We start from the raw sequence: 24,469 nt of genomic DNA, 5'->3' as shown, positions 1-24,469 counted from the left end.
TGTGGAGATGACTGTTTACAAAATAGAAAATAGTATTCTCATCATTAACCCTCGCTTCGCTTTTATCAACATGACGTATCTTTCAGTGATTATTTGTTTTGGTTTGTTTATTTTTCTATATATCTGATATTTAGACCGTTCACGTATGCATACAGAATCTACGGCCAACGATGGGAACCCGGCAGTGAGCCAATAACCGAAAAAGATGAACAACCTCTAAACGCAACTGACGCAACATTTTCAACGACTATTTCCAAATACGAAAACTGTCTGCTCGCCCAAACAGCACCCAAAGCAATTGTAGCATCACTTCGCATCGAAACAACACACACACAAAAGTAGCGGTCGAAAACCACAGCTTTTGGAGAGTTTGCCGTGCTGTGTAGAGTTTCGTATGTCAGGCGAGCCTTGGTGTGCATGATCGCGAGAGATTTGCCTACGGAGCTCACCAACACACCGCTACTGGATTTCATGGCTGCTTCGAGTGGCCGTGCGCTCGAGCGTTGAACACGACCAACTCTCCACAAGTCCCGTCATTGTAGAATCTAATACCGAGTTGAATAGTTCTTTATTGCTGGAAACTGGGGTGAAGCAAAAGTGAGAGCCACAATCACGGAAGCATCCGGGTAAGTTAACGCTTTATTCCCCCTAAATATCGTCCCGAAAACCGTCTTGCTCTCGTAACCTGTGACAATCAAATTAGAAACTGTGAAAGTGGTGTTTCGCTAACGCAATTCGCAAACACGGTCGCGCCTGACACAAGCGTGGTCACGGGAGCGCGCCGCCATTTTGAATTGCTTAGGAGTGAAGTTAGAAGTGCGTAGCAGTGTGTGCATGGGGCTCGCCATGAGGTAGAGTTGGTATTTACGAATTTGTGTAATCAGCGCGTAAAACTGTCACCGCGACAGCTCGGCGCTATTCTAGCGATTTAAATCCTAAATATGAAATATTGCTTTGGAAAGCGAAATATTTGTCATGCGCGTTGTGTAAGGAAACTCTGTAGAGAGTTGATGTTTATGTTGCATTTTTTTTACTGGATGGGAATCGCGGAAATAAATCAGTGGAACGAATATTTAGTTAAGCAACAGTAGATAACACAGAAAAGAGACACCTTGCAACATCCAAACGAGTGGTCGTGCAATTCACAGAAGGAGCGAGAAAGTTCGTGATCTCACCGTAGGCCACTTGCTCACAGCGGATGAGCAGGTTCGAAAACCGTGTGCACTGTAACAGGATTGGACATGAAATTTCGTCAGCCAACTAACGATTGAACGCAATGTTTGTGTGAACGGGGTATGTGTGTACCACCAGCAGCTTCAACGTGCGACAACCGTAGCTGCAAGACGATGATGCGCCGAGGAACCGCGGTTGGTGACGGTGTTGGTGTGTTGCTGTTGCCAAGTGAAAACAGAAAAACGCAGAAAAGTATAAGAAAAGCGATGAAATCGGCAGAAGACACCACCAACACGCTCTTTCGTACGAAGTGTCCCAGGCAACAAAGCAACCGTTTGCTGCGGGATGGGTGGTGGTGGGATGCGCGCGTACTTATTTTTGCCCACTAACCGTTCGCGGAGCTGCGGAGCGAGCAACCCCTTCCGAATCCCTCCTATCCAGCCGCGGTTGGACGGCGCAGGTGACTGTGGTAGTGTGCGTTGGCAACGGTAGTAGTGTGGGAGGGAAATTATGCTCGGGAGAGGGTGGTGAAATAAAATCATCTGTTTCAACTCGAAACGAACGCTAATTGAAGAGCCTACCAACACTAGTGGAGAAATAAACAACGAATCGCTTATAAACACGCGAAACCTATACATCTACTCTCTGTCTCCATTGTGCAAGCTCACCCCATTTAGGAGGACAATTTAAATTATATTTAAACAGTTTCTGTTTAACTAAAAAAGTATATCTAATTTTGAATTAGTACAACTGGTATAAACAGTTAGAAATGTTCGACCTTGCAATTTTGATTTTTTTTTAAAAAGATTTGTTTTTGTTGTTTTGCGGCTTTCTGATTTCAGTATAAACTTGTGAAATCAATGCTCCCTTCAAAAGGAGGCCACGAAAAATAGGGGAAAACGGGAATAAATTAACATACAATAGTAACTCGGATGATTTCGCACTTCAGGCGAGAATGAATAAACATGACGGGAACAATAGTAACAGAGTTAGAGCGAGAGAGAGAGAGAGAGGGAATGGGAGAGGAATAGGGGAAGCAAAAGAGAGAAAGAGAGAGAGGCAGAACAAGAGAGAGAGAGAGAGAGAGAGAGAAATAAACCTGTTCTGTTCTTTTGTATTTTAGAGATTTTGAGCTGCAATAAGAAATAAACCTACATCAGTTTATAGAGTAAACCGAAAAGTGCCAATGAAAACACAGCAAATTGTTAACGAGAGAGACATGATGAGCAGTAGATAGCAAAATGAGAGAAAAGCTATGCATAAAAGGAGAGGAAGGGTATTCAAAGTAGTTCTCATACTTGTGAGGGGCCTTCTGCTCCTCACACAGCGAGAAACCGAAAGGTTTCGTCTCCCGCAAGGGGGCGCTGGAAGATTTCTCCTCCCTTATCAAAAAAAAAAAAAAAAAAAAAAATATATTTCACATACTTAAAAAAGTTCAAACTCCTATTTTTAATTACGGATAGGTGGTCTTCCCTCAAGCTTCTCTGTAAATATCTGTCACCATTAACTCAATTTCTCTTGCAGTAAATAATAAGTAACCAGTAAAAGCGCAATAGCAAGAGTAAGAGTGCACGGAAAATGGAAGAAGCATAACACAGAGCTGCTCTAGCTTATTTTATTTTGTTTTTTTTTAACGGAACGAATGAAACATGGTACCCGACATTGATAAGCTCAAATGTTCACCAGCGAAATCGATGCCCGGTATGCGTTGACCGTTGGTGGCGTGTTGACTCACGTTCCACTTCCACGGCACTCGAACCACCGCTTCGTCATGCTTCCTCGTATCGATCCACAAACCGAGGGTTAGCGTAATTTTGTTCCTTAAACCGTGGACGGCCCATTATCACCACAAACCCCCTTTTGCACGCGTTCGTGTGATGGTTCAAACGTTGTTGTGGTCATGATAACTAATGAAGCTGATGCCTATATATTAGGAAACACTGCACTCCGGGACACGGAGCTCGCAGGCCGGTGTACGTGCGTGACGCGTGACCAACCCTTAAAAGCACTTATCAGCACCACCACCACCATCAGGATCGGTAACGGGCAGTAGCTTACCGTACTTGCGGCTGTTAGTTGAACCTTTTTGAGGGTCGCATGGAAGTTTATTTGTTTGGTAGTTACGGCTAAGGCAAAGTAGGGTGTTCAAACAGTAGGCTGAGTCAAAACATGGTTAAAATTTACCATATCGTTTGTGGTAACGGAATCCCTAGCGGAAGGGTTGCAAAACTGCCAAACAACAGTTCCTATGAAGCCACAACCAAGTAGAATGAGCGCATAATTCAACACTGATAGCGACTGGCCAGCGCTTGCATTATTGTTCATGTGAGCTCTGCGCCGGGTATTGAAAGGCAGTTACAGGAGGAGCTTGGTAATGATCCGGACCGATGATAGTGATTCTGTTGTAACATGGGCCACGATGGTCACATTTGCTTACGATCGCATCTTCCAACCAACGGACACGGATGCGAAACGAAAGGGCGATTAGGGGTGCCCCAATGGGTAACCCAACTGCTAGTTTGCATAACAATTGCAACGAAAAGATTGCGTGATCAGGAGAGAGTATGGTTGTGCGCAAACATTACGATGCAGCTTTTCTGCACGACGTAGACTACACAAAGTGCAATTTTAACCATAAGCGTTTTTCCTGTGATTGCGAGATTAGAACAGCAAAATTTAATTTGACTCGGGCTCATGAAGGAGGCACAGAACTTTGTTTCTATAGTTTTACTCTTTGCTTTGCATTTTATCCCCAATGCAGTGTTTTCACCATGCATTGTGCAAGCGAAGCGAAAGGCAATGCAGTTATCTAACCATTACGACGATGCTTCAAGGACGTTGCACCCGGTCTGATCGTAACTGTTCTGGATGCGGCCGAGTATCGTATCCAGCTCGTCCGTGATCAAGTTTTGTATAGAGTCCTTGAAATCAAACAATCACCCGTCAGGCGGCGTGTCGTACGGTGTACTGACACACGAAACGGGTTATGGAAAACGCGATCGTTTCTTTCCTTTTTCGCCGACTCGGGATGTAATTGATTCAGTTTGCTTCCAGCGAGTGTAAGATAAAGGCCATCTTTTGTAAGATTATTCACGAGCTCGTGATTGACATGGAAGGATAGTTTTTTGATTACGGCCGCTGTAATATAGACATCTTTTGTAAACATTTAGGAAGAATAGTACAAAACATTTCCTTTTCCAAAAATACTCGTTCGACATTGCTTAGGTATAATTTTCTTTTACTGTGAAGGCTTATGCTTTCCTCTTTGTTAATGTGTTTGTGTAGCGGTGGTCGAGTGTTATCACACGCTCAGCTTAATGAGTCACCATTACGGTGCATGCTTGTTGTGGAATGCACAGTGCATTAGTAAGTTGCAGAGGGCACCATTGGCTGCCAGACAGAGTTCCTGTAAGATTGTTTAATGGCACCACCATTCAGACAGGCCGCCATCATATCTAACCTGACCCGTGTTAAGCGATTTGTACCCAACTGAATTCTTTCTTCCCCTCATTCTAGGTTCTTTGAAAATGGACATTTTCGTCTACCTTTATTTACCTTCTCTCAAGCACATGAATTAACCATTTGCATCCAAATTTTCCAGATTTTAAAGTAAGTGGACGGAAAAACTCGCAAACCTGATTGCGGGAAGACTGCACAGGGTAGAAGACAGACTCGTAAACAGACAGATAGTACCTAGCCGCGTGTTGGTTCACGTTGTTGGTTCCTTGGCGGTTGAGAGACAGACTTCTCGGGCTCTCCTCTTTCCGTGTTGCGTTTGTGTGTCAATAGTTGTTTGGAAAACAGATTTGCCAACACCACTCCACTCAGCGCTCTGCTGGTTTGTAGAATCCGTTCAGAAACCAGTACAGTGACCACAGTGGTAGAGTGGCGCGCCGCACTCTGATAGAGTTTTTCAAAATTTTAGTAATTGTGCAAAACACACCAACTACAAAACGGGTGAGAGTGCAGTGTCCGAGATCTTCTCTAGCACCCAGCGTCCCTCCCAGCTTCACCGCTATTGGAGATAATACAGACCCCAGGACCAAGTGAAACCCAAGTAAAGCGAAGGCTAACCATAAATATCGTACGAAGGTCTTTAAATCGATTACGTTCTGTATTCCGGGGGTGCTCGGAACAAAACACTGCTACACACCGCACGTCTTTTGCGGTCGCTATCCTTGGGATCGCGTCAAGGCAAAGACTGAACGAGATTTAATTGACCGTTGTGTACGAAGGAAGGAACATTGTTGAACCATCGAGAAGATATCCTCCGGGAGCCATAGCACCTCGCACTTGCTTTTGTCGGGTCGGGAAATCCGTTCGCGGTGCAAGGCGGTCTAAAAGTACGTTAAAAAGAGTATTAAAGTTTGTTCTCGAACACTCGCTGAACAAACTGGTGTATACTCAGACCAGCAGAGCATCTCTATCTGTTGTGTACTGCCGCAACTGCACCGCGTCCTTTCTCACAGCCAATAGAGGAGCCCCAAGCAAACGAGGAAAGTGAGGGTTTTTCTGAGTGTCACATTTCAGAAAAAGGTTGGAAGGGTAGGCAGAGACCGGTTGGTTGCGCACGATCACCACTTCTGCATTGCTTTTCCCAACGACAAAAAGCGCCAATAGTACCTATATAGATATCGTTTCGCAATTTGCACAATCTCTGAGGCAGACACGGAGCACAAACGGAACGAACAGCACACCACCACGCAGCAGGGTCCCAGTTGTTGAGCATCGATTCTTGATTGAATCTTCCCGTTCGCGAGAATCGATATTGATCAATTGGAAGACACCCGCGTGTGCCGCTGGTTAACACGATCCGTTAGTGGTGTCTCGCCCGTGCAGCAGCAATACAAGAGCAAGAAGGAGTCGGATACTTTCCAAAAGTCACCCTAAAAAGCAAACAACAACGTTCTACGACAATCGAATCTCTTGTTCTTGTTCTCCTACCAAATCTAAATCCCGTTCGGCTCGCGGGGCGTCGTGTTACACCTTCTGTGCGACGGAAAAAAATTCTCACATCGGTGGGCCCTTTTCCGGGTTTCCGTTCGGACGCGCTGTTTGCAAACGGTACATTAAACAATAGGTACTAGGCCAGCCCTCAGTATGTCTGTCCCTGTGCGCTGCTACTCTGTCGATAGCATGAACAACATCGACCAGCAGCCCATCGGCATCAGCGGCCACGGTCTACACTCTTCCATGATGATGATGGAAGAGGACGACGACGTGCCAATGATGGTGATGAGCCCAAAGACGAACGTTCATGTCTCCGGCAAGACGATGCATCACGATCAGCGGATGTCGTCAGAGGAGGGCCGGCTTGGGAGACCGGATGCTGCTGATGGAGTTTTGTTGGCGTCCCACGGCTGCCGCGGTGGTGGTAACAGCAGTCATCAGGCGGCGTACCGCTTGATGATGGATACCGCGGGTGGCCCTGGTACCGCCAATCATGACGATGGCCAGGACTTAGCTGGAGCCTCAGCTAAGTGCACCTCACCGCAGAAGCTGTCACCATCCCACACCACCACGCATGCATCATCATCATTATCATCATCCCCACCAACAACAACCACCAATCTCGGGGCAGCAGCAGCAGCAGCACCACCACCGCAGCCAGCGATGTCGTTCGACCAGATGATGGCCAAGCTGAGCGAGCTGCTAGCGCTGGAACCGAAATATCAACCGAACCTTTACCTGCCGCAACAATCAATGGTAAGTCTTGCTTGACCCTTGTTGTTCCATGCAACAGACATCAACATTTTTCCCAGCCTTCCAACAGCGTATCGTTCCAACCACCCACTCGTCCGTGTGCGGTGCGGTCCGTGACCATGTAAAACATTTATCAACCTCAGAACTTTCATTTTTTTGTTTTGCAAAGCACCACAACAGCGATTTTCATTTTGAAACACTTGTTGCTCATTATCGTAACAAATATTTCGATCGTGCCCAGACATATTCCGCAACAACGGAATTTCGTTCGAGGAGAAGGTGGAAAAAACGAAAGTTACCAGCCGCGCCGCGCCGCGCCTTTTTCGTCGGTGTTTCTCCCGGAGCGCTCATCTTGTTGGCTGGCTGGCCCCGTCGGCGATCATCGATCGCCGTTCGTTCGCCCAGCGCCGCCGATATGTGTGTGACCGACGTATGTCCACCGGCGGCATAGCTGGCACGCCCCAGCGCGGGTATAGCGGGTTTGTTTCACACTCTCTTGAACACGTGCTTCAATTTGGAGATGGCCGTTTTGTTTTTCTTTTTCGCTACTACAGGCACGTGCGTAAAGCCGGTGGCGTGTACGTGCATTTTGCGTTTGATAATTGCCCGTGGCATGCCACGGGAAGAGGACGCGCCGGCTGCCGACTCAACTAATTCGCCGTAGCCCGTGATGCTACACAGAGCTCTGGTCGGTCGGTCTGTGGGTTGTTTGTGGGGAATGTAGAAAGAGAAAATGTTTGAATGTAACATTCACCAGAGAACACATGTTGGGGTGGTTGGTGGTGTGTGAAACATGGTAAACGTACTTTTCGATTGAATGATTCAGTGGAACTTCCACATGAAATGCTAATAACATTCCGCCTTCCCATTGACCACAACATCTCCCCGTCGTATTCTAATATTTTATGCCAAAAGCATGTCTTCGAAACATTGGATAGATTGCGTCGCACCTTTGGAGAACCCCACGCCCCATAAGCTTCTACCGTCATGTTTCTGATAATTTTGATTGCAAATAGAGGAAAGAACCCGCTCGAGGACGTTGAGAAACGGATGGTTTCGGAATGATTGATGTGTCAACACGGTCATGATCATTCAATTATCGGGGTCTAATCAGTGCAAGATGATTGAACGCCCTACGGGTTGTCCCATAATCTAACATCAATACTCGCTAGCGCTTTGAAGGCGGGGCAAATATGTTTTGATGGTGTTTTTTCGGAAACACCGTGAAACCTTAGTTGGCAGGTTGGTGGCAGCATTAAAGCAGATCATACTGCTTCTTGTGTTGTCGTCCGTCCCACTTGCTTGGCTTCAGCCATTTGTTTGGCTCACAAAAGGGCTTATGGTTAAGCGGTCCCCAAAAGCAGCCTGAAAAAAGGGGGCTCACCTGAAGGGTTTCACCAAAATTCATCGTCCCTACTGCCGCTTCCGTTTGGCCTCGGGTGGCGAATATAATTAATTTGTGTAGCTTTTTTTCCAAACTAACACAAAATCCCTTGAACCTGTTTTGCTGCCCGTCGGAAATCGGCTCGTCGGGCAACGCCGAAAACACAAATCCAGACGCGCGTCACTCGATTCCAAGTTGTTGTGTGTGTGATCCAAAGTCCATGCTTTTTACCGTCGTGATCGTCGTGTGCGTAATGGGTTGTGCGATCACGTAGTCACTTATTTTTAGAGCGATGCCTTATTGCCGTGAGCATAAGCAGCATTTTTTGCTGCCTGATGGTCGTTTAACCTCGAAAAGTTTGCTACAGCCTCTCACGATCAGGAGAAGTGAAAATGGTTGATGTTCGCTGGCCCAGAGACACGGCCGGCCATGACGCGCTGTGTCCGCGCGGATCAAGGCTGTAATCGCGCAAGAGATGGATGCGCATAAAAAAGTTCCGCCACAGATCCGCAAGAGGCGGTTGGCCGGGCCGGGCCCCTCTGCCTTGTCTACATTGTAACTTATTTTGAATTGCATTTCTGGTCGGTTGTTTGATCAATTTGTGCACGACCTGCAGCAGCCTTTGCGCCCATCGGGCTGTGGCCAGCCGGGTGGTGGTCTTGTGCGTTGTTTGCTTCGCTCCACATCCAGAGTGGTGCAGTTTCTTTGTTTACTTGCAACTCTGTGGACCACTGTCGGCATCTAGCCTGGCTGGCACGAAGAAGAAGACGATGGTAATCACCAGTCTATAGCGGGCTCGAGTGCTGATTGGCACATTTCGTTATCATCGTCACACCATCGTAACCCAGTTGACGCACATCGCGATTACCTTTAACCAGTTCGGCTGTATGTTCTTCGACACCACAGCACTGAATGCCGGTTAAATCGAACGCTAAAGCATGTTAACACTTTTTAAACTTTTTATAACTTGTGAAGAACATCGCCACCAATCGCCTGACACTTTATTGTGTGTTAAATCGATACGCGTTAGATTCGCTTCTTCTTTCAGCGTCGCACTTGAAAGAGGTCTTCACCGACGATAAGAAGAACCATGAGCCCACCCAAGCCTGCCCGTCTGTCTGTCAATGGTTGGGCACGATGATAATGAGCCACGGTATAAACAGGCCAGACACTTTCGGGCACTGCTCTTGCAATCGCGAATTGCTTGCTGTGCTCGAATCGAACTTTTGACGTTTGCTGACAGGCGAGTCAACTGCGCTTGTTCCCAGAACAACACCTCCCGAGAAGAGGTGTGTTTGGGTTCTTCGTAAAGCCCAAACAATCAGCAATTTTCTTATACGAAACAATCGGCGTGACGCACACAACCCACTGTTGGTGGCAGAGGCAGCAGCTGAGCGCGCTCAGCATGATTGTACTGTTTTTGGTTTATCATTATCAGCTCGCGCGTCGCGCACCATATCTTCCACCAAGCGCGCCCAGCGGACTGACAGAGAGTGCTTTAATATAAGGTTAACGACCGGGTTCGTGAGGAAGAGGACACACCGAAGCGATACGGCGGCGGCGGTGGCAATCAAGAGCTCCGGTCGAATGACGGAAGAAGGGATAAGAGATAAACGAATGTGCGATGGAACTGTTTGAGTACGAAAACAAGAGTCCGTCCTGTTTTCGAGACCACCGAAGCCCTGTCATCGTCGCTGCAAAGTCTCGCTGCTCCTCCACTGGAGTCCGTTGATCAAATATGGTGAACATAAATCTAAGACGGTCGCGGGGGTGTAGAACATGAGATAAGATAATAGATTGTTACCGAATGATGAGCATCGGTTTGTGAACGTACGAAGAAGAGTACGTGTTCGTCCCTCTAGCGTTCCACCATAGCGCGTTTGCAAAAGCCGAACACACTGTGAGGCTGGACACCGAGAAACATAGCCTCGAACTCCTCTCAAACAGTCAACCAACCGGTGGCCTAATAAGGGGTGCTTATGAGCAGCAGCATGTCTAATGATTACGATTAGCATCGGATCAGATCACGAAGCTCTCCCCCCGGAGGACGGTAGGGTGAAGCGTGCAGGCAAAAAGTACACATCTGCTGTTGATTCACTTTTCGAGTGCGCGATTAATGTTGTTCTGCAGGGTGGTCAATTCTAGGTTCTTTTTTTCATTTTGTTGTAAGAAACGATGCTTTTGAACATTTATTCGAAAGGTTCATTCATGATTTTGTTTTATGAAAACCAACGTTGGTCCAATGTCCACCACAAAATATCGATTGTGCCTGACGATGAACCAGACGTCGAAACCAGATGTCGTCTAAGTTCTTAGCTTCAATTTCGTCGAAGAACCAGTGTCGGTCTCGGGCTCCTTTTTCCTTTTCGAAAAAAAAATAGGCCGATAGGCAGACCCAAAATCCGCACCAAACAGTCACCCGGTTGGGGGTGCATTGGTTTCTCTTGCACGACGTGTGGGTTTTCCGAACCCCGTCAAAAACGTCAATTCTGCTTATTAACAAAACCACCGAGGTGAACTTTAAACCAAATAAAAAAAAGAACATTGAATTGACCACCCTGTATGTTTGTCCGATGTGTTTTTTCTTCCCCGATGTCTTCGCTATGTGCTTCGGTGCCTTGTGCCTTAATATATCTTTTCGCCCATCCTGCGCACTACTTTGCTGCGAAATAGTGAGATAAGCAGCGAAACATAAATACTTTTTCCCGTTTCTCGTCACTATTTCCTGTCCCCGTCAACACATCTTGCGATTTGGCGACGTCGGGTAGCTCATGTTGGCGTTGTTGTGAGAAGAAATCGTGACGGCTAACAACAACGCGCCGGGTGGTGGGTGGTCTGATTACTTCACCATTAGTTCAAGGCTTAAGATTGTTGGTGATAATGGTAGAGAAACGCGCCATAATTATGATGTTGCACTGTTGTGGCACTATACTTGGCGGAATAGCGGCAATAGTCCCGCAGAATGGGTGAGTTCAGCGCACGCGCCGCACGTCAAGTGGCGCGGAAACATAGAATGTTCCGAACCCATACTTTGTGAACTTTCTTCTTCTTGTTGAGCTAAGCCTTTTTTTGGGAGACTTTGTCTGTGATTGTGGCAAGAATGATCGCCTATAGTGGAAGAAACCAGTAGACTGCAAACTATTAGCTGCTAGCATTCTTGCTCAGCATTGTTTTCTACTTTCAGCCATTTTATGCCTACTTTCACACATGATGGCAGGGTTGATGTTGCCTACCTGCGCCGCCGCCATGCTGTGTTCACCGTGCAGTGGTCGCCAAAGAGTGGCGCTGTTTCCCGGCGGAGATCGGGAGTACCGTTTGCCTAGCGATAGCGGGATGCAGCCATGCTTAGGCGATAAATTTCCATATGAATGGAAGAGAAACCAACTCGGAACAGAAAATGGGTGGAAAAGGTGTAGCGCAGTGTTATTTATTTACACAAAACCAACGACGGGGAGGGTATCTAATTTTCATCATTTTATCGCATCGGTTGTTGGTGCCCTGGAAAGCCGAGAGGTTCATCTAAATGATCGTCAAGATGAGGGTTTATTATTATATCAGTTTGTATCCTGTAGCGCGCATTGCGCCGTTGGAACTATGCTTTTGTTACTCCCCACCCCGTTTGTTATGCTTCGATCACTCGCGATTTTGCGCCAGTGAATGGAAGAATCGCACTGTTCTCGAGTTTATAGCTTCCGTTAGTCAAGTCATTCAGTAGTCAAATGTGACCGTCGTCGTATGACCATGTGATGCTTGTTGCGCCCTGCGTCAGTTTCGCTTGTCGCTGCCGCCATGCGTGTTGTGCGTGGGGAAGCGTGACCGTCACGCACCGCGCGGTCGCTCGCTAGTTGATGGTTTCGGTTCAGGCCACCGAATGAGACTGGGGAGGGAAACAAATAGAATAAAACAATGGCAAATGTGCGCGCAACCGTTTGACATCACCACTTGACATGACAGGAAAGGTGTTTATTCGCTAGCATATAAGTGACACCCTGTGGCATCGATCGGTTCGAACGAAATCCGTGCGCTTAGCATCAATTAGGGGATTGTGTTCCAAAATAGAAGCAAATCCTCCTCGACGTCGTCGTTGGTCGGCTGTTCCCTCCTCCCCGGTGAGGGGCCCGGTTTTGTTGTATCAGATGTCCGCAAACAAATTGGTTTTAAGTCTCGGGATATGTGGATGTCGGTGGCGGCAGGGTCCGACTCGCAAAATTCGGAACTGGAAGAACCAGTTTACGGTGACCGTGTTGTGGCTACTGACACGCACATACACAAACACACGTAGCAGGCCGCTGGTGACGCCATGCAAAGCTTTACTGTGCAAGCAAAAGATAGATGGCCGTAAGCGAATCCGCGGCGGGGCGGACTCACGAAACGAGACTACACCGCGGGGCGTAGGAAAAGGGAGTCATTACGTTCGACGCGCTTGCGAAGATCTTGAAGCGCATGGGATACGAGGGGACAACCTGAAGGTTGTTGGAGAGAAAGGAGGAAGCGTGTCGAGTTGTGTCGGGCATATTGGATTTATTTTCGGTTTCAATGTCAACCACTGTGCTCGAGACCTGCTTCGTCGCCCTGTACACACCACCGCCCCAAGTTGTACGTTACGTCTTGTCCGTCCTGGGACCGTCGTTATCTCCTTTTAGTTTCATTTGGCTATGTTTGGCCTTGTTTCGGACGAAAACCATGGTCGAAGCTTATGCATCATCCAAACAGTTTTGATGGCAATCCTGAGCCCCCGCCGTCGTCGGAGGAAGGATGGTACAGTAAACAGCAGCTGGTAATCGCTAGTGACACCGGGTGGTCTTCGATGGATGTCGCTACTGCGGCGGTGCTGCACCTACACATCTAGGCTTCGTTTAACATTCACGCTTGACTCGTTCGATCATTTGCGTATTCATGCGTGACGACGTAACCTCACTGCCCACCCGCCGCCACCGCCGCATCCCGTAACCTTCGCTCGCACTTCGGGCCACTGGTCCTAGTGAGCCACTTTTGGCTTGGCAGATCACCTGATTGGAAGGGACGCTGAAAGCCGTGAATGCCCTTCGTCGTTAACTTTAAGACACAACACCACCTCGTTCCCTTAGTGGTTGGCTGCCGTAGCGCCGTGTCGCAAAAGTCCTTCCGTTTTGTATATTCGTGTCTCTTCGTATCCCGCATCAACAAACAGCTGAGTAGGTTTGTTTTTGGTGCTGCGCCCCCCTCGGCACTGGCCGCCCGGGGCCCCTCTGTGTGTAGCAATGTAACATCACCCAAGGCAACAATTTGCCTGTGCGATATTAATAATTGTTCGCTTTCAGCTGTTATTTAAATCCCGAAAGCTACCACCACCGTGCTGTTTTTGTATTGCAGAAAGAGAAGCGATAATCATCAGTATTTGTTAATTGGTGGGGGCCAGGCCACAACATTCGAATCGGGGGGGCGCCGCATGCACGGCCTTATCCGATCCGTGTATCCCGCTTCGTTGCGTGTTGGTGGGCCCCGCGCGATACGAAGAAAGGACCGGGGCGCGGATCGTCTTCTCGGTGGGTGTGTTGGTGTCGTCGGTCGGGAAGTTGTTGACAATGTTGCCACCAGTTTCGAGTTTCGAATCGTTTCTGACCTCAATTTTCTGTTCACCAATACGGACGGCTCGCGACAATCATAACATGCAGATACACTCACGCTCTGCGCGCTCGGTTGTTGATGACCCCCGGATTGTTACGATGATGCGCTCACATATGTTGCCTATACTGTTTATTTATAAAGTCGCATCCGTTACATTTTTATGCAGATAAGTTCCGCCGTAGTCGCGTCTAATCCTTTAACGTACGACTTCTAGTCGAAAAGATTAATGGGTTAAGAGATTGTAGAAGATGAGCCACATACATATTGTTACATTCGCCCCAAACTGGACTTTTTTTATACCCATCTCTTATCAGCACGATAGCGGGATTTCAAACTTTAGTCCATTAGCCCATTAGCCCATTTTATTTTAATTCGTAACTGTATTCTGTTCGCCTGCCAGTTGTATTAACCTCTTGTGTGATGTATCTTTACAGAATGGCGAAATCACGATTGGCACCCGCGACGGAGCCGCTCATGTGCTGCGCTGTCTGAAGGTTTGGTACGAGCTGCCCAACGATGTACTGTTCGCTGCCATTAACTTGGTAGATCGCTTCCTGACCAAGATGAAGGTCCGCCCAAAGCACATGGCCTGCATTTCGGTCAGCTCCTTTCATCTGGCAGTACAGCAGCTGAGCATGCCCATCATCGATACGGAAGACTTGGTTGCTATCTCCCAGGTAAGATTGGATCCCTTCTGTGCCCTTATTCTATTCCCTATTATGCATCGTGGGGCTTGTTTGGTGTCATTGTTGTCCAGAGCCATGATCAAAAGTGGAGCATTCATTGATGGCGAGTTTCCATTTCTCACAAGTCATCCAACTAGTACGCCTTTCATCATGAACCCAGTGGATCCTGTGACCTGGAACACTAGTTCAAATCGCGTCATTTCGCCCCGATGCTAAGAGAACCCAAACTGTCGTTCCAGCCAAGTAATTGCGCCTTGAAATTAAAGTCTTTTCTGAGCGGTGATGGCGTCGCAAAAAAGCATCTGTCTAAACGAGACACAGCAAACAATTTGAGAATTGGAATTTTAATGCATTGTTTTCGTAATTATTGAGATATTTTTATTTAACTTCATCAAGCCATCATCTTACTACTGATGGGAGCTCAAGTATCTTCTGGGTGGAAACGCATCATGATGTGCTTACGACAATTGAAACCATCTGTTGTCACAGTGCTTGATGGAAGACGGACAGCAACTGTAATGTACCGTATTGTGTTGCATCAACAACCACCACATGGCCGTAATCTCAGCAGGCAGCTTGAGAGCCGCGACAATGTTTATGTTACCATGGAAGCTACAGCCAAGCTGAAAGACAGAGAGAGACCCAGTGTTCTGTTGTTGCTCCTAATGTATCGTACGAAGGAAAATTAGAAACCCACGAAGAAGAACTGATGGTGCCCCCTGTGTAACGGTCGATGGTCTAGGCGTGGAGTGATCGAACACAGCAGAAGAAGCTGGATAATACTGTTCTCATTTGCCCCATAGCGCAGCATCACGATGGTTGAACCTCGATAATTGGACAAATTGTGTTTATGTGTGTCTCGGCAATGCAAGTGAATGGTTTGAGAAAAGGGGTTCGTAGATTTTATCTACCAAACGGGGGGTTCCACATGTGTATGCTTCGATTATGTACCCCACGATCGTTCCTTCGTTTCCGTTTGTTTAGGCATCATCTTGTAAAGCAACTTGGTCGTCGCTACAGTGGCTGGCCAAGTACGCAAAATTGATCCCCTGCTTAGAGATGTCAGAATATGGCCCAATGAGTTGATGATTTCATTCGTTGAGGGGAACAGCCCAATGATTGCCGATTTGAACGCAGCAGAAACGATTTGTTTGTCTCTATTCGATGATTGTACGTGATGAATTTAAATTGATGGCGAACTAAACACTTGTTCAGTGATGAGGGAGATTCGTTTCATCACATACGACAAGGGGTAACGTCGAAATAGGACTTTGTGAGTGTGAGATTATAGTGTTCACTGTGCAGCGTGAACAAATATATGGAATCGATTCTCTTAGGCTCTTGCTAAACTCCTACACGATCGTTTTCTGTGTGGCTCGCATACTCGCTCGTTCGATTTCTATTTTAATTTTTACGTCTTCACAAATATGGCCACCAAAGTGTGGTGTAAACGCATCGCACGCACCAATATAAACACCGTCCAAATGGTTCACTATAAGGAAACTTAAATTGTTTACTGATCACTGTCCGATAGTGATAGTGGGATTCGTACAATTACTTCACGCATGTGGTACTCAGTGTCGGTAGCACTCATTTACGATCGATGCTTTTCCCGTCCTACGTCATAATTATAATATCTTGCTTTTCTTCTGATCATAGTGTCGCTGTACATCACGAGATCTCGTACGAATGGCCGACATCGTCGCCAATAAGCTTGGTGTCCAGATGAATCTGGCCCCGGTAACGGCACTGTCGTTTATTCGGCTGTTCTACTACATCTTTGAGAACGCGGCAAAGGCCCTCGGACTGTCCGATATTTTCAAGTCGGCTATATCACTAGCGGATCTTGAGATGCGGCTGGAGATACTCGCCTGCGACGCCAGCTGCGCCAGCATCCGCCCGTCCGAGCTTGCCCTGGTGATGATCTTCACCCAGATGGATGTGTACGTCAGTGCGAACAAGGACAACGGTCTGGTACACCAGCAGATCCACGATCTCGTTGACTACGCCATTCAGCTGCAAAAGTTCTGCCGTGTAAGTATGAGCATCATTAGAATGCCATGTAGCGAACGACCCGACCCCGTCGTCGTCGTTACAAGTATGCGTCGCCGGTCAACTACAATTACTCATGGCGTCTTTTTGTCTTTTCTTTTACCACAGATCCCGGACAGCAGCTTCCTTTACAGTAACAGCATTGTGTCGAAAATTCTATCGCTCTACAATGGTCAGCACAAGATCCCCTACAAGCAGCGGCTGGTATGGAAGCTTTCCTCTCGTACTATGCGCGTGCTGCGTCCCACTGACAAGTTGACCTCCTATTTGCCAACGATCGCTGAACACCACCATGCCAACGGTCACGTTAACAATAATCTCAGATTCAGGTACGTAGGATCTAAGAGGCATTTTTTGCGAAAATTGTCGTGGGTTAGCTCATATAAATGTTTTATTGGATTTTACCCAATTCCTCCTTATTACACGCAAACAGAACTGGCAGCGTCAGCTCGGAAGATGATGGCGAAGATTGGCCCACATCACCAATTGTGGCAGTTTGTGAACAATTCGTTGATGAGTAGAACGCTGAACGCGGAACAATGCTTCTCTTTCGAGTGCGAATGCAGCTAGCTCTTTCGAAGCAACGAAGTACGATCAACAATACACGATGCTTGACACAACATCAGCAAGAGATGAAGAGAGATTATTTGCACCTGTACTACCTTCTACTACTATTGCTACATCATTCACTACTGTTAAAACTTCGGCACCCGCCACGCGTAACAACTGCTGCCCACTGATCAGTACTAATCTAGTTCCGTTGCCTTACGTTCATCGATGCAGCGCATGCCTAGAAACGATCGCACGCACCCTTCCACTCGTGTTGGACTTTTTCACAGAAATGTACAAATGTACGCTGAGGAGAAGAGACAACTGCAAACTGCACCAACCATATTGTTTCAATTTGTCTCGGAAAGAAACCGTTCCGAGATACACACACAAATGGTGGTTAACTTGAAAAGTGTTGCTCCGATGGACGTAGAGACGAGCGAGCGGCTATTGCTTCACTTCATCTGAACCGCCGCGTGAATGGCAGAATATTGCATCTGACGTAGTGCCCCGCGATATTTGTGTGAGCAATGATAACAGCGCTACAGAAAGATAAAGAGCGGACGAAAACATCGGATGCGGTTGCAGAAGTGAAAAAAGGAAAATTTGACGACGGAATTAGATCTGAGCACAGGTTACGATAGCAAGTTACTAATGATTATGCCGCGTTGAGCCGCAGTGACCGACCGCAGATTTGGTAGACGATGGTTCAGTGCCGGATATTTCACGAAGAACCCCAATGCTAGCCGCAAACAACATCATCTACAACTACACGGTTTACAACAACATCTGGACGTTTTTGAATGGAAGCGCCATGGAGAAGGAACGGCGAGAACGCTCCACCGGTCGGTAATGTTTATTTTTACTTTGTTTTCCTCCCTTTTTAAATGCATATTTCTAGCGCTTATTTAATACTTGTGCGAAAAGGAAAATCAGAAAACAAAACTAAAAAGGAACAGTCTAATTCGCTGGATAAGAGATCTATCAATGATAAGTAATCAATGGTATAGAAGAGTGTTCTTGAAGTCGGTGTCAGTAAGTAGCACAGTAAGCCTAAATTGGTAATGGAAAAATCAACAATTTGCCCAGCTCTAGCAAGTATGAAAACGTGAAACTATGCTGAGATAACGGCGCGGTTGAAGAAAGGACTTGACCTGCACTATGACAAAACGCCACACGAAGGCGCTTGAGAACAGGAACAAAGTTTACTCGAACCACCACCGGAAGCAAAAGAAAATAATGGAAAAAACAAGCAAAATTTGAAACATCAAAAAAATCTTAAAAATCTCCCCAAAAAAGTCACACGCAAGTATATGCAAGCATAAAAAGAAAGATAAAAGGAAAATCAAAAAAAGTACAAAATATACAAAACGGTTAAAAAAATCCTAGCAGTTAAGTTGTGTAGGGTTTATAACGGTGGAAAAGTGAAACAAAACGCGTGACATTGAAAAGCCAACTATAAATCAACTGGCGGTAAATGAATTTCATCAGAACAGCATAACTAAACTGGCAAAAGGGCATAAGAATTCTATAGCTCAAGTCATGATTATTCTGTCCTGTTGAAAAGGTTACTTCTGCTAGCAAATGAGCAAACGGGCGTATGATTACTTAGGAATCATTAAACACGGAACGACGAGAATTACGCGACTCAATTTACTGACAATGATAAAGTCAATGGGCGAGTAAAGGCGCTCCTTGGCATCAGCTCTACAAGAGGATGCAAACACAAGATAATGTCGGATAAATGTGTGAATGTGAATGTGCGTTAGCCCCGCACCGAAAGCAGGAAATCGATTAGAAATAATTTTACTCATGTTTGCCCTTGTTTTTTGTTATGTGAAAATTTTTGTGGAAAATCGATATTGTTTTGGAAACTAATATGGATTACGTCTATTTCTTCGTTTTCCAATGAACGGAAATTAAATTCAAATTCTGGTGCGTGAACTAAAATCGCGTACGAACGATACGTGTACCACTGAAGAAACTGAAAGAATACCAGCAATCCAGAAAAGGACAAGCGCAACGGACACCAGAAAATTATATTACTATCGTGAAGCCAGTACTGAATGTGTTATTAGTATGTAATGTGCAACAACGCAAACACGGTTTGGAAAACAGGGAACTGAAAAGTGCACGAACAATAGCACACCCTTAGAGCCACCATCCTTCACCCATTCCGAGACTCGATGACAGCCGCAATGCAATCAACAAGTAGCACATAAACAGAGCAACATCACGTGATGACTTTTGGCACATGGAAACAAGGACAATATCGTTTTGCAAACATTATTCGTTCTTGGTTTGCCAATCGAAAGGCAACGAGTGCTACTGCTGCTACTAAAACAACCATTATTTATCAAACTAGCTAATTGAACATACACACATAGATATCGATAGATAAGTAGGGTTCATCTTCAAACCACAAATGAACACACGATCGAGAACGTGTCACTTCGTTAACTGTTTTCAACCCCGTAGGCAAACAAACATCGTTCCATGTGTCCAATCGTGTGCGTGCTGCTGAAAAGTACCGATAAATGTTGAAAACGAATACGCAACAGCAGCAAACACCAGCCAGTCAAATTTAAGCAAAACTTTTTTCCTATGTTGGGCTTGGATTCATCCTTTGCAAACCCACTAGTAGTTGTGTTTGTGTAGAGGAATGTGTTTGTTGTGTAGGTGTGAAGCTAAACCAAAAACAAAGAACTACTATCTTGAACAAAGGAAAATTTAAAACAAGTCAAGCGATAAAGAAAGCATCTTACTGATACCCACAACCAGTATGGAGTTTGACGATGAAAAATGCAAAACAATGGTATACACAATCAAAGCATAGCTTATGTGCAAAAAGATCGACTACATGAGCCCCAGCGGTAGGCAACAGATCTCGTAAGGCACAGCTGCACAGAAGGAGCTCAACAGCTATGGGTTTGGTTGTCATAGCTGCTTGAGTTGTTGCAAATGACGCATTTTCGGCACGCCTTGTCTGTCCTGTGACTACGAAGGAAGAGCACACAAAAAAGTGATGGCTGGAAGTGCACTAACGATCATTCCGCCATTGAGATCCTTCGTACTTCCGATGCTGGTTTTTGTTTACTCGTGCCGTTTTTCACTGTAATACGATGTGTGCTTGAAAGGCATCGATGATGAAGCCCAGAAGAACCGCATGAGAGTAATAACTGATCTCGAATATTTTTGTTCACACAAAAGAAGTGTTTCCAACCTTTCCAACATTGTTGCATGACGGATTTTAATTTCCTCATCTGCGTCGTTGAGGCGCAAAGAGGGACAAAGGAAATTATAAGTGTATTTTTGTCAAAAAATATCAACAAGCGTAGAAAGAGCACAATCCCCAAGTAAAAAGCTATACAAGTGCAAAAACAATCGCAACAAACACCATCACACCACAACAGAGACTTGTGGAAGAGAACTGACCAAGAAGACGAACACAAAGAGAGAGAGAGAGCGGTAGGTCAGTGCTGGTGCTGATGCTTAAAATCTACAAAACAAACATGAGAAAAAACGTTTGGAAAGAAGTATTTTTTATCTGATAAATAATATTAATTTATGAGAAACTGAAACAAAAAACGAGAGAAGCATATTGTAAAAATGACGAAAACACAGTGGGAGAAAAAATTGTGATTACATTTATTTAAAAAAGAAGAGGAAGGGACACAGAGTTAATGAAAAGTAAAGAGAAGCTAGAATGAACGATAGAAATGAAGCAAAAGAGAGAACCAAGGAAATCATCGAACATTAAGGAACACAGGGTGGGCTTCTTGTGTTTAACCCTGGCAAGGTGTGTGTGTGTGTGAGGTTGTGTCGGTTGTTGCTCGCAAGAAGAAGAATGTGGACGAGTTTAGTAACAAAATGCGTCCTTGATAACGCTTAAAATCGCAATAAGAATCTTGAGTTTTAGCGGATCATTCGGAAACGTGTGTACGATTTCTATTTTGTTTACACGATAAGCAGGTTGGCGAACTAGTCAAGCTTCTCCAGTCAGTGTCCATTGCTAAAGGCAAGCGAGGGAAACAGTTTAGCCAGCACAGCCGCCTACTTTTTGCACTATTGGTCATTTCTAGTTAACACCTTTTTTCTCCCAATCCGCTTTTTTTGGAAACTAAGAGAGGAATGACAATAGTATTTTGTTTTAAGCTGTGTTATCAAGGCTAGGGTTCGACTGTTCTATCTACAGCGATACGTCGAACTCTATTGATAGAACTAACTCAAAGTGAAGGCCCCCGGAAGAAGGAGACACGCTCTCACGTTCCACGCACCACACTCCTCATAACCTTATCCTGGACAACCGCCACACGAGAGGTGAGCTACGCACAGAAGAATCGCCGCATGCCCTCAGCAAACATCTTGCGACCTTAAAAATCAATCCATCCATGAAAGAAGGATCTCCTGATGGTGGAAATTTTCCATTTTTTTTTGCTTCATTTTGTTGGACATTTTTTCGAACCCTTTAGGAGAGGAAACTTCTTGACAAACGATAAACGTTGAATATATTTTACAAAAGCCACCTCTTGGTAATATTATCTCTTTTTTGTAAATTATTTTTCTACACCTGCGCCCTGTAGTGGGAGCGCTTCGTCGCGCTGCAGAGCAATTTTAAACAAATTAACTTATTTATTACAAAAATCCCAATTGCCCATCCCCAATCCCATCCCTCTGCCTTATTCCCTTGATTGACGACACACCTCCCGAATTCCCGGCCCCCAAGGAGTACTGAAGTGAAACAGTTTGAAGAAGAAAAAGCATTGTGATCATCGAGACGAGTGTGTGCGTGTTTACGTGCAAGTGTGTAAAATCCGTCACGCGAAAGTGACGGAAGACGCAGAAAGAAGGTAGAGAGGCCGCCTTGCCCATGATTATGCAAACAAACCGATGGCGTTCTTTTGGGGAAATGAGAGGCTCATTTGCGCAACACGAAGAACAAAACTATGCACGAGACGGACATCGGGGATTCTCTGTCCCGATCTCGATACGCTAGCGATACATATTCGTCAATGAAGAGCGCGATACTAAAAGAAAAGAGGATTTGGAAAGGCAAAACCGAAAACACACATCCTTTGTCGTAATTCTCGTTCGTTTCATAACAGTACGATAGTTTATCATTGTATATTATAGTATCCATATTTTTGTAGCTCATAATTTAGTGGTTCCTCAAAACAACCCCTCCCTTCCCTCTAACCATGTGTGTCCTTATACCTTATCTTCTCGGCCGCTCCGAACAACAATGCTACAATCACTAACTTTGTGCAATCGATCTTATTAGCCTCCGAGCATGCTCCGGGGTCCAGTTCTTAGAACTATGAAGAGGAGGACCATTTGCAACTATCCTCTTTCCCAAGGGTTTCCCCTCTTCCTTCACATCCTTATTTTAGTGGTTAAGAGAACACAACACGTAGCATTAGTGTACGGACCACACGACATCAGCAACTTATCTTATCCCCCTTGAACGGATATGGAAGTTCGTTAAAATAGCAACGCAATCTTACGTTGAGTTTTCCTTCCCCGTTGGTGGCCATCTCATCTCATCCCTGCGCTGCCACTTTGCGGAGGATGATCTTTGCTAGGACAGGAGTATGTATTCCTCTCAAGGGTCGAGTGAGAAAGATTAATGGAAAACAAATCTTTTCTGCTATTAAATAGAACAAACACAGAAACTAAAAGAAAATTACGCCTTAAAGTTTCCATTAATGATTAAAAAGTATGACAGAGACAGTGAAGAAGAGCATGCGTGAAAAAGCAAGATGTTTGAACAATTGTTTTAAGAATCTGTTTTTTCCCTTTTTTATATACACACACATTCTTCTTATTGCTATGATCTAAGCACCCCGGAAAGGCTCCCAGCTCCCGAAATCGATCGATCGATAATGCGACAAGGTAGTAGAGCTTTTATTTTCGCAAACCCAACAAGCTTTGTGCGATCGATAAACAATTGGATGGCGAACTCGTGAGCATCGAGTAGTGTGCGTCGTTGAGAGTTAAAAATTAGATTTGGGGGAGCAGAACAAAATGAGAAGAAACAAACGCCACCAAAAACGGGGAGAAAAGGATGAGCACGAATGGGGAGAGAGAGTACGTTTATCTATTCATTTCTGTGTATAATTTTACTATCTCAACCCGTGTGTGAAACAAAACGAGGAAGATGGTCAAAGGCGGCAATTGCAGAATGTGAGAAATAAGAAACGAATATATTAGAGAAGCATTGCGTCGCAGCAGTGCGCTGCCTATGTATGTATGTGTGACAAGAAAAGGCACATAGGTCTGAGGGAGGAAAACATGCAATTATAAAATACATTTCGACACACATGGCAATGAAGATAAACGTGGAAATAAACACAAAAAACTCCATAAACAAAAAGCCATGTGAGAAGTGTAAGAAAAAATAAAATCATTGATTTATTTATAAAAAAAAACATGTGTGTATTTCAATTCACGGCTTGAACACGTGTTGCAGTTTTAAACGTGCTAATGGGACAGATGTGAGTATGGTGAGTATTTGGTTCATTAGTAGTTTTGAGTAATAAACATCCCACGAAAAGCTCATGACAGCATTAGCAACATTTAACTATTCATAAATTGCAAGTTAAAACTATTCTAACCGCGCTTGTACTGAAAAGAAATAGTTCGGAGCGTTGGACATCATTTGTCCACATCGTGCATTGAATACTAAATCTTGTTTCTCAAAGATTAATGGTAATAGTTTGAATTGAGGTGTAAGTAGATCATCAAGTAGAGAAATTGTAAATAGCGGAAAAAGAATCCACTTGATTAAAAACCAACTCTTACCTTCTGATTCTTCTTTAAGTCCATTGTTGTTGTTAGCATTCTATAAATTTTATCTAAATTCGAAACAGGCACTTCTGCTGTTCCTATTGATGATTGTTCAAATCTCCGTGACTCAGAAAAGAATGACTTTAGGACAAGCCAGTCTTTGTCGCGTTTTTAAACATTTGAAAATTTTGATTAGGAGCCTTTTCTAGCGATTCTAGCGTATTTGATATTTTCAATTGCACTGAAACGATTCGAAATTAGAGGCGAAAACGTAATTCAAAAACGTTTGTCGCGATTCGATGACGGACCAAACGAAACGCTTTCACAGCCGCTAGGCACGCTGATCGCGGTCGGACGTCAAAGTGGCGTTTCGAATTAACCGCACCCCTACGGTAGCCGTAAGTGAGACGGGTAGCCGTTGTAGCGGTGCCTCAGCCTCGCTCTGAAAATCTTTTGTGTTTGACTGCTTTCTGTGTGCCCGTGGCCGTGTGCGAAAAGTCTGTGGAAAATTATGCAATTTGCATCACGA

At 45.3% G+C, this 24,469-nt stretch overlaps 1 protein-coding gene across 1 annotated transcript; it reads left to right on the top strand.

Annotated features, from left to right (window-relative positions):
- The first annotated feature begins 47 nt into the window (after positions 1 to 47).
- LOC128274472 (cyclin G) lies at positions 48 to 23,567 on the top strand. The gene is made up of 6 exons (XM_053012687.1): positions 48 to 626; positions 6,254 to 6,879; positions 14,302 to 14,544; positions 16,213 to 16,587; positions 16,714 to 16,934; positions 17,039 to 23,567. The coding sequence occupies exons 2-6, from the start codon at positions 6,274 to 6,276 to the stop codon at positions 17,124 to 17,126; spliced, it is 1,533 nt and encodes a 510-aa protein (XP_052868647.1). The 5' UTR covers positions 48 to 626; positions 6,254 to 6,273; the 3' UTR covers positions 17,127 to 23,567.
- The last annotated feature ends 902 nt before the right edge of the window (positions 23,568 to 24,469 follow it).

This window comes from Anopheles cruzii, chromosome 3, assembly GCF_943734635.1.
Source record: "Anopheles cruzii chromosome 3, idAnoCruzAS_RS32_06, whole genome shotgun sequence".
NCBI lineage: Eukaryota > Metazoa > Arthropoda > Insecta > Diptera > Culicidae > Anopheles > Anopheles cruzii.
This window is presented reverse-complemented; position numbering and strand designations above follow the sequence as displayed.

What these genes read in the sequence shown, in the direction of transcription:
- LOC128274472 (XM_053012687.1), top strand. Translation starts at nt 6,274, where the DNA reads ATGTCTGTCCCTGTGCGCTGCTACTCTGTCGATAGCATGAACAACATC. An exon ending in ACTTGGTTGCTATCTCCCAG is followed by an intron (nt 14,545 to 16,212) that starts GTAAGATTGGAT and finishes TTCTGATCATAG; the next exon opens with TGTCGCTGTACATCACGAGA. An exon ending in AGCTGCAAAAGTTCTGCCGT is followed by an intron (nt 16,588 to 16,713) that starts GTAAGTATGAGC and finishes CTTTTACCACAG; the next exon opens with ATCCCGGACAGCAGCTTCCT.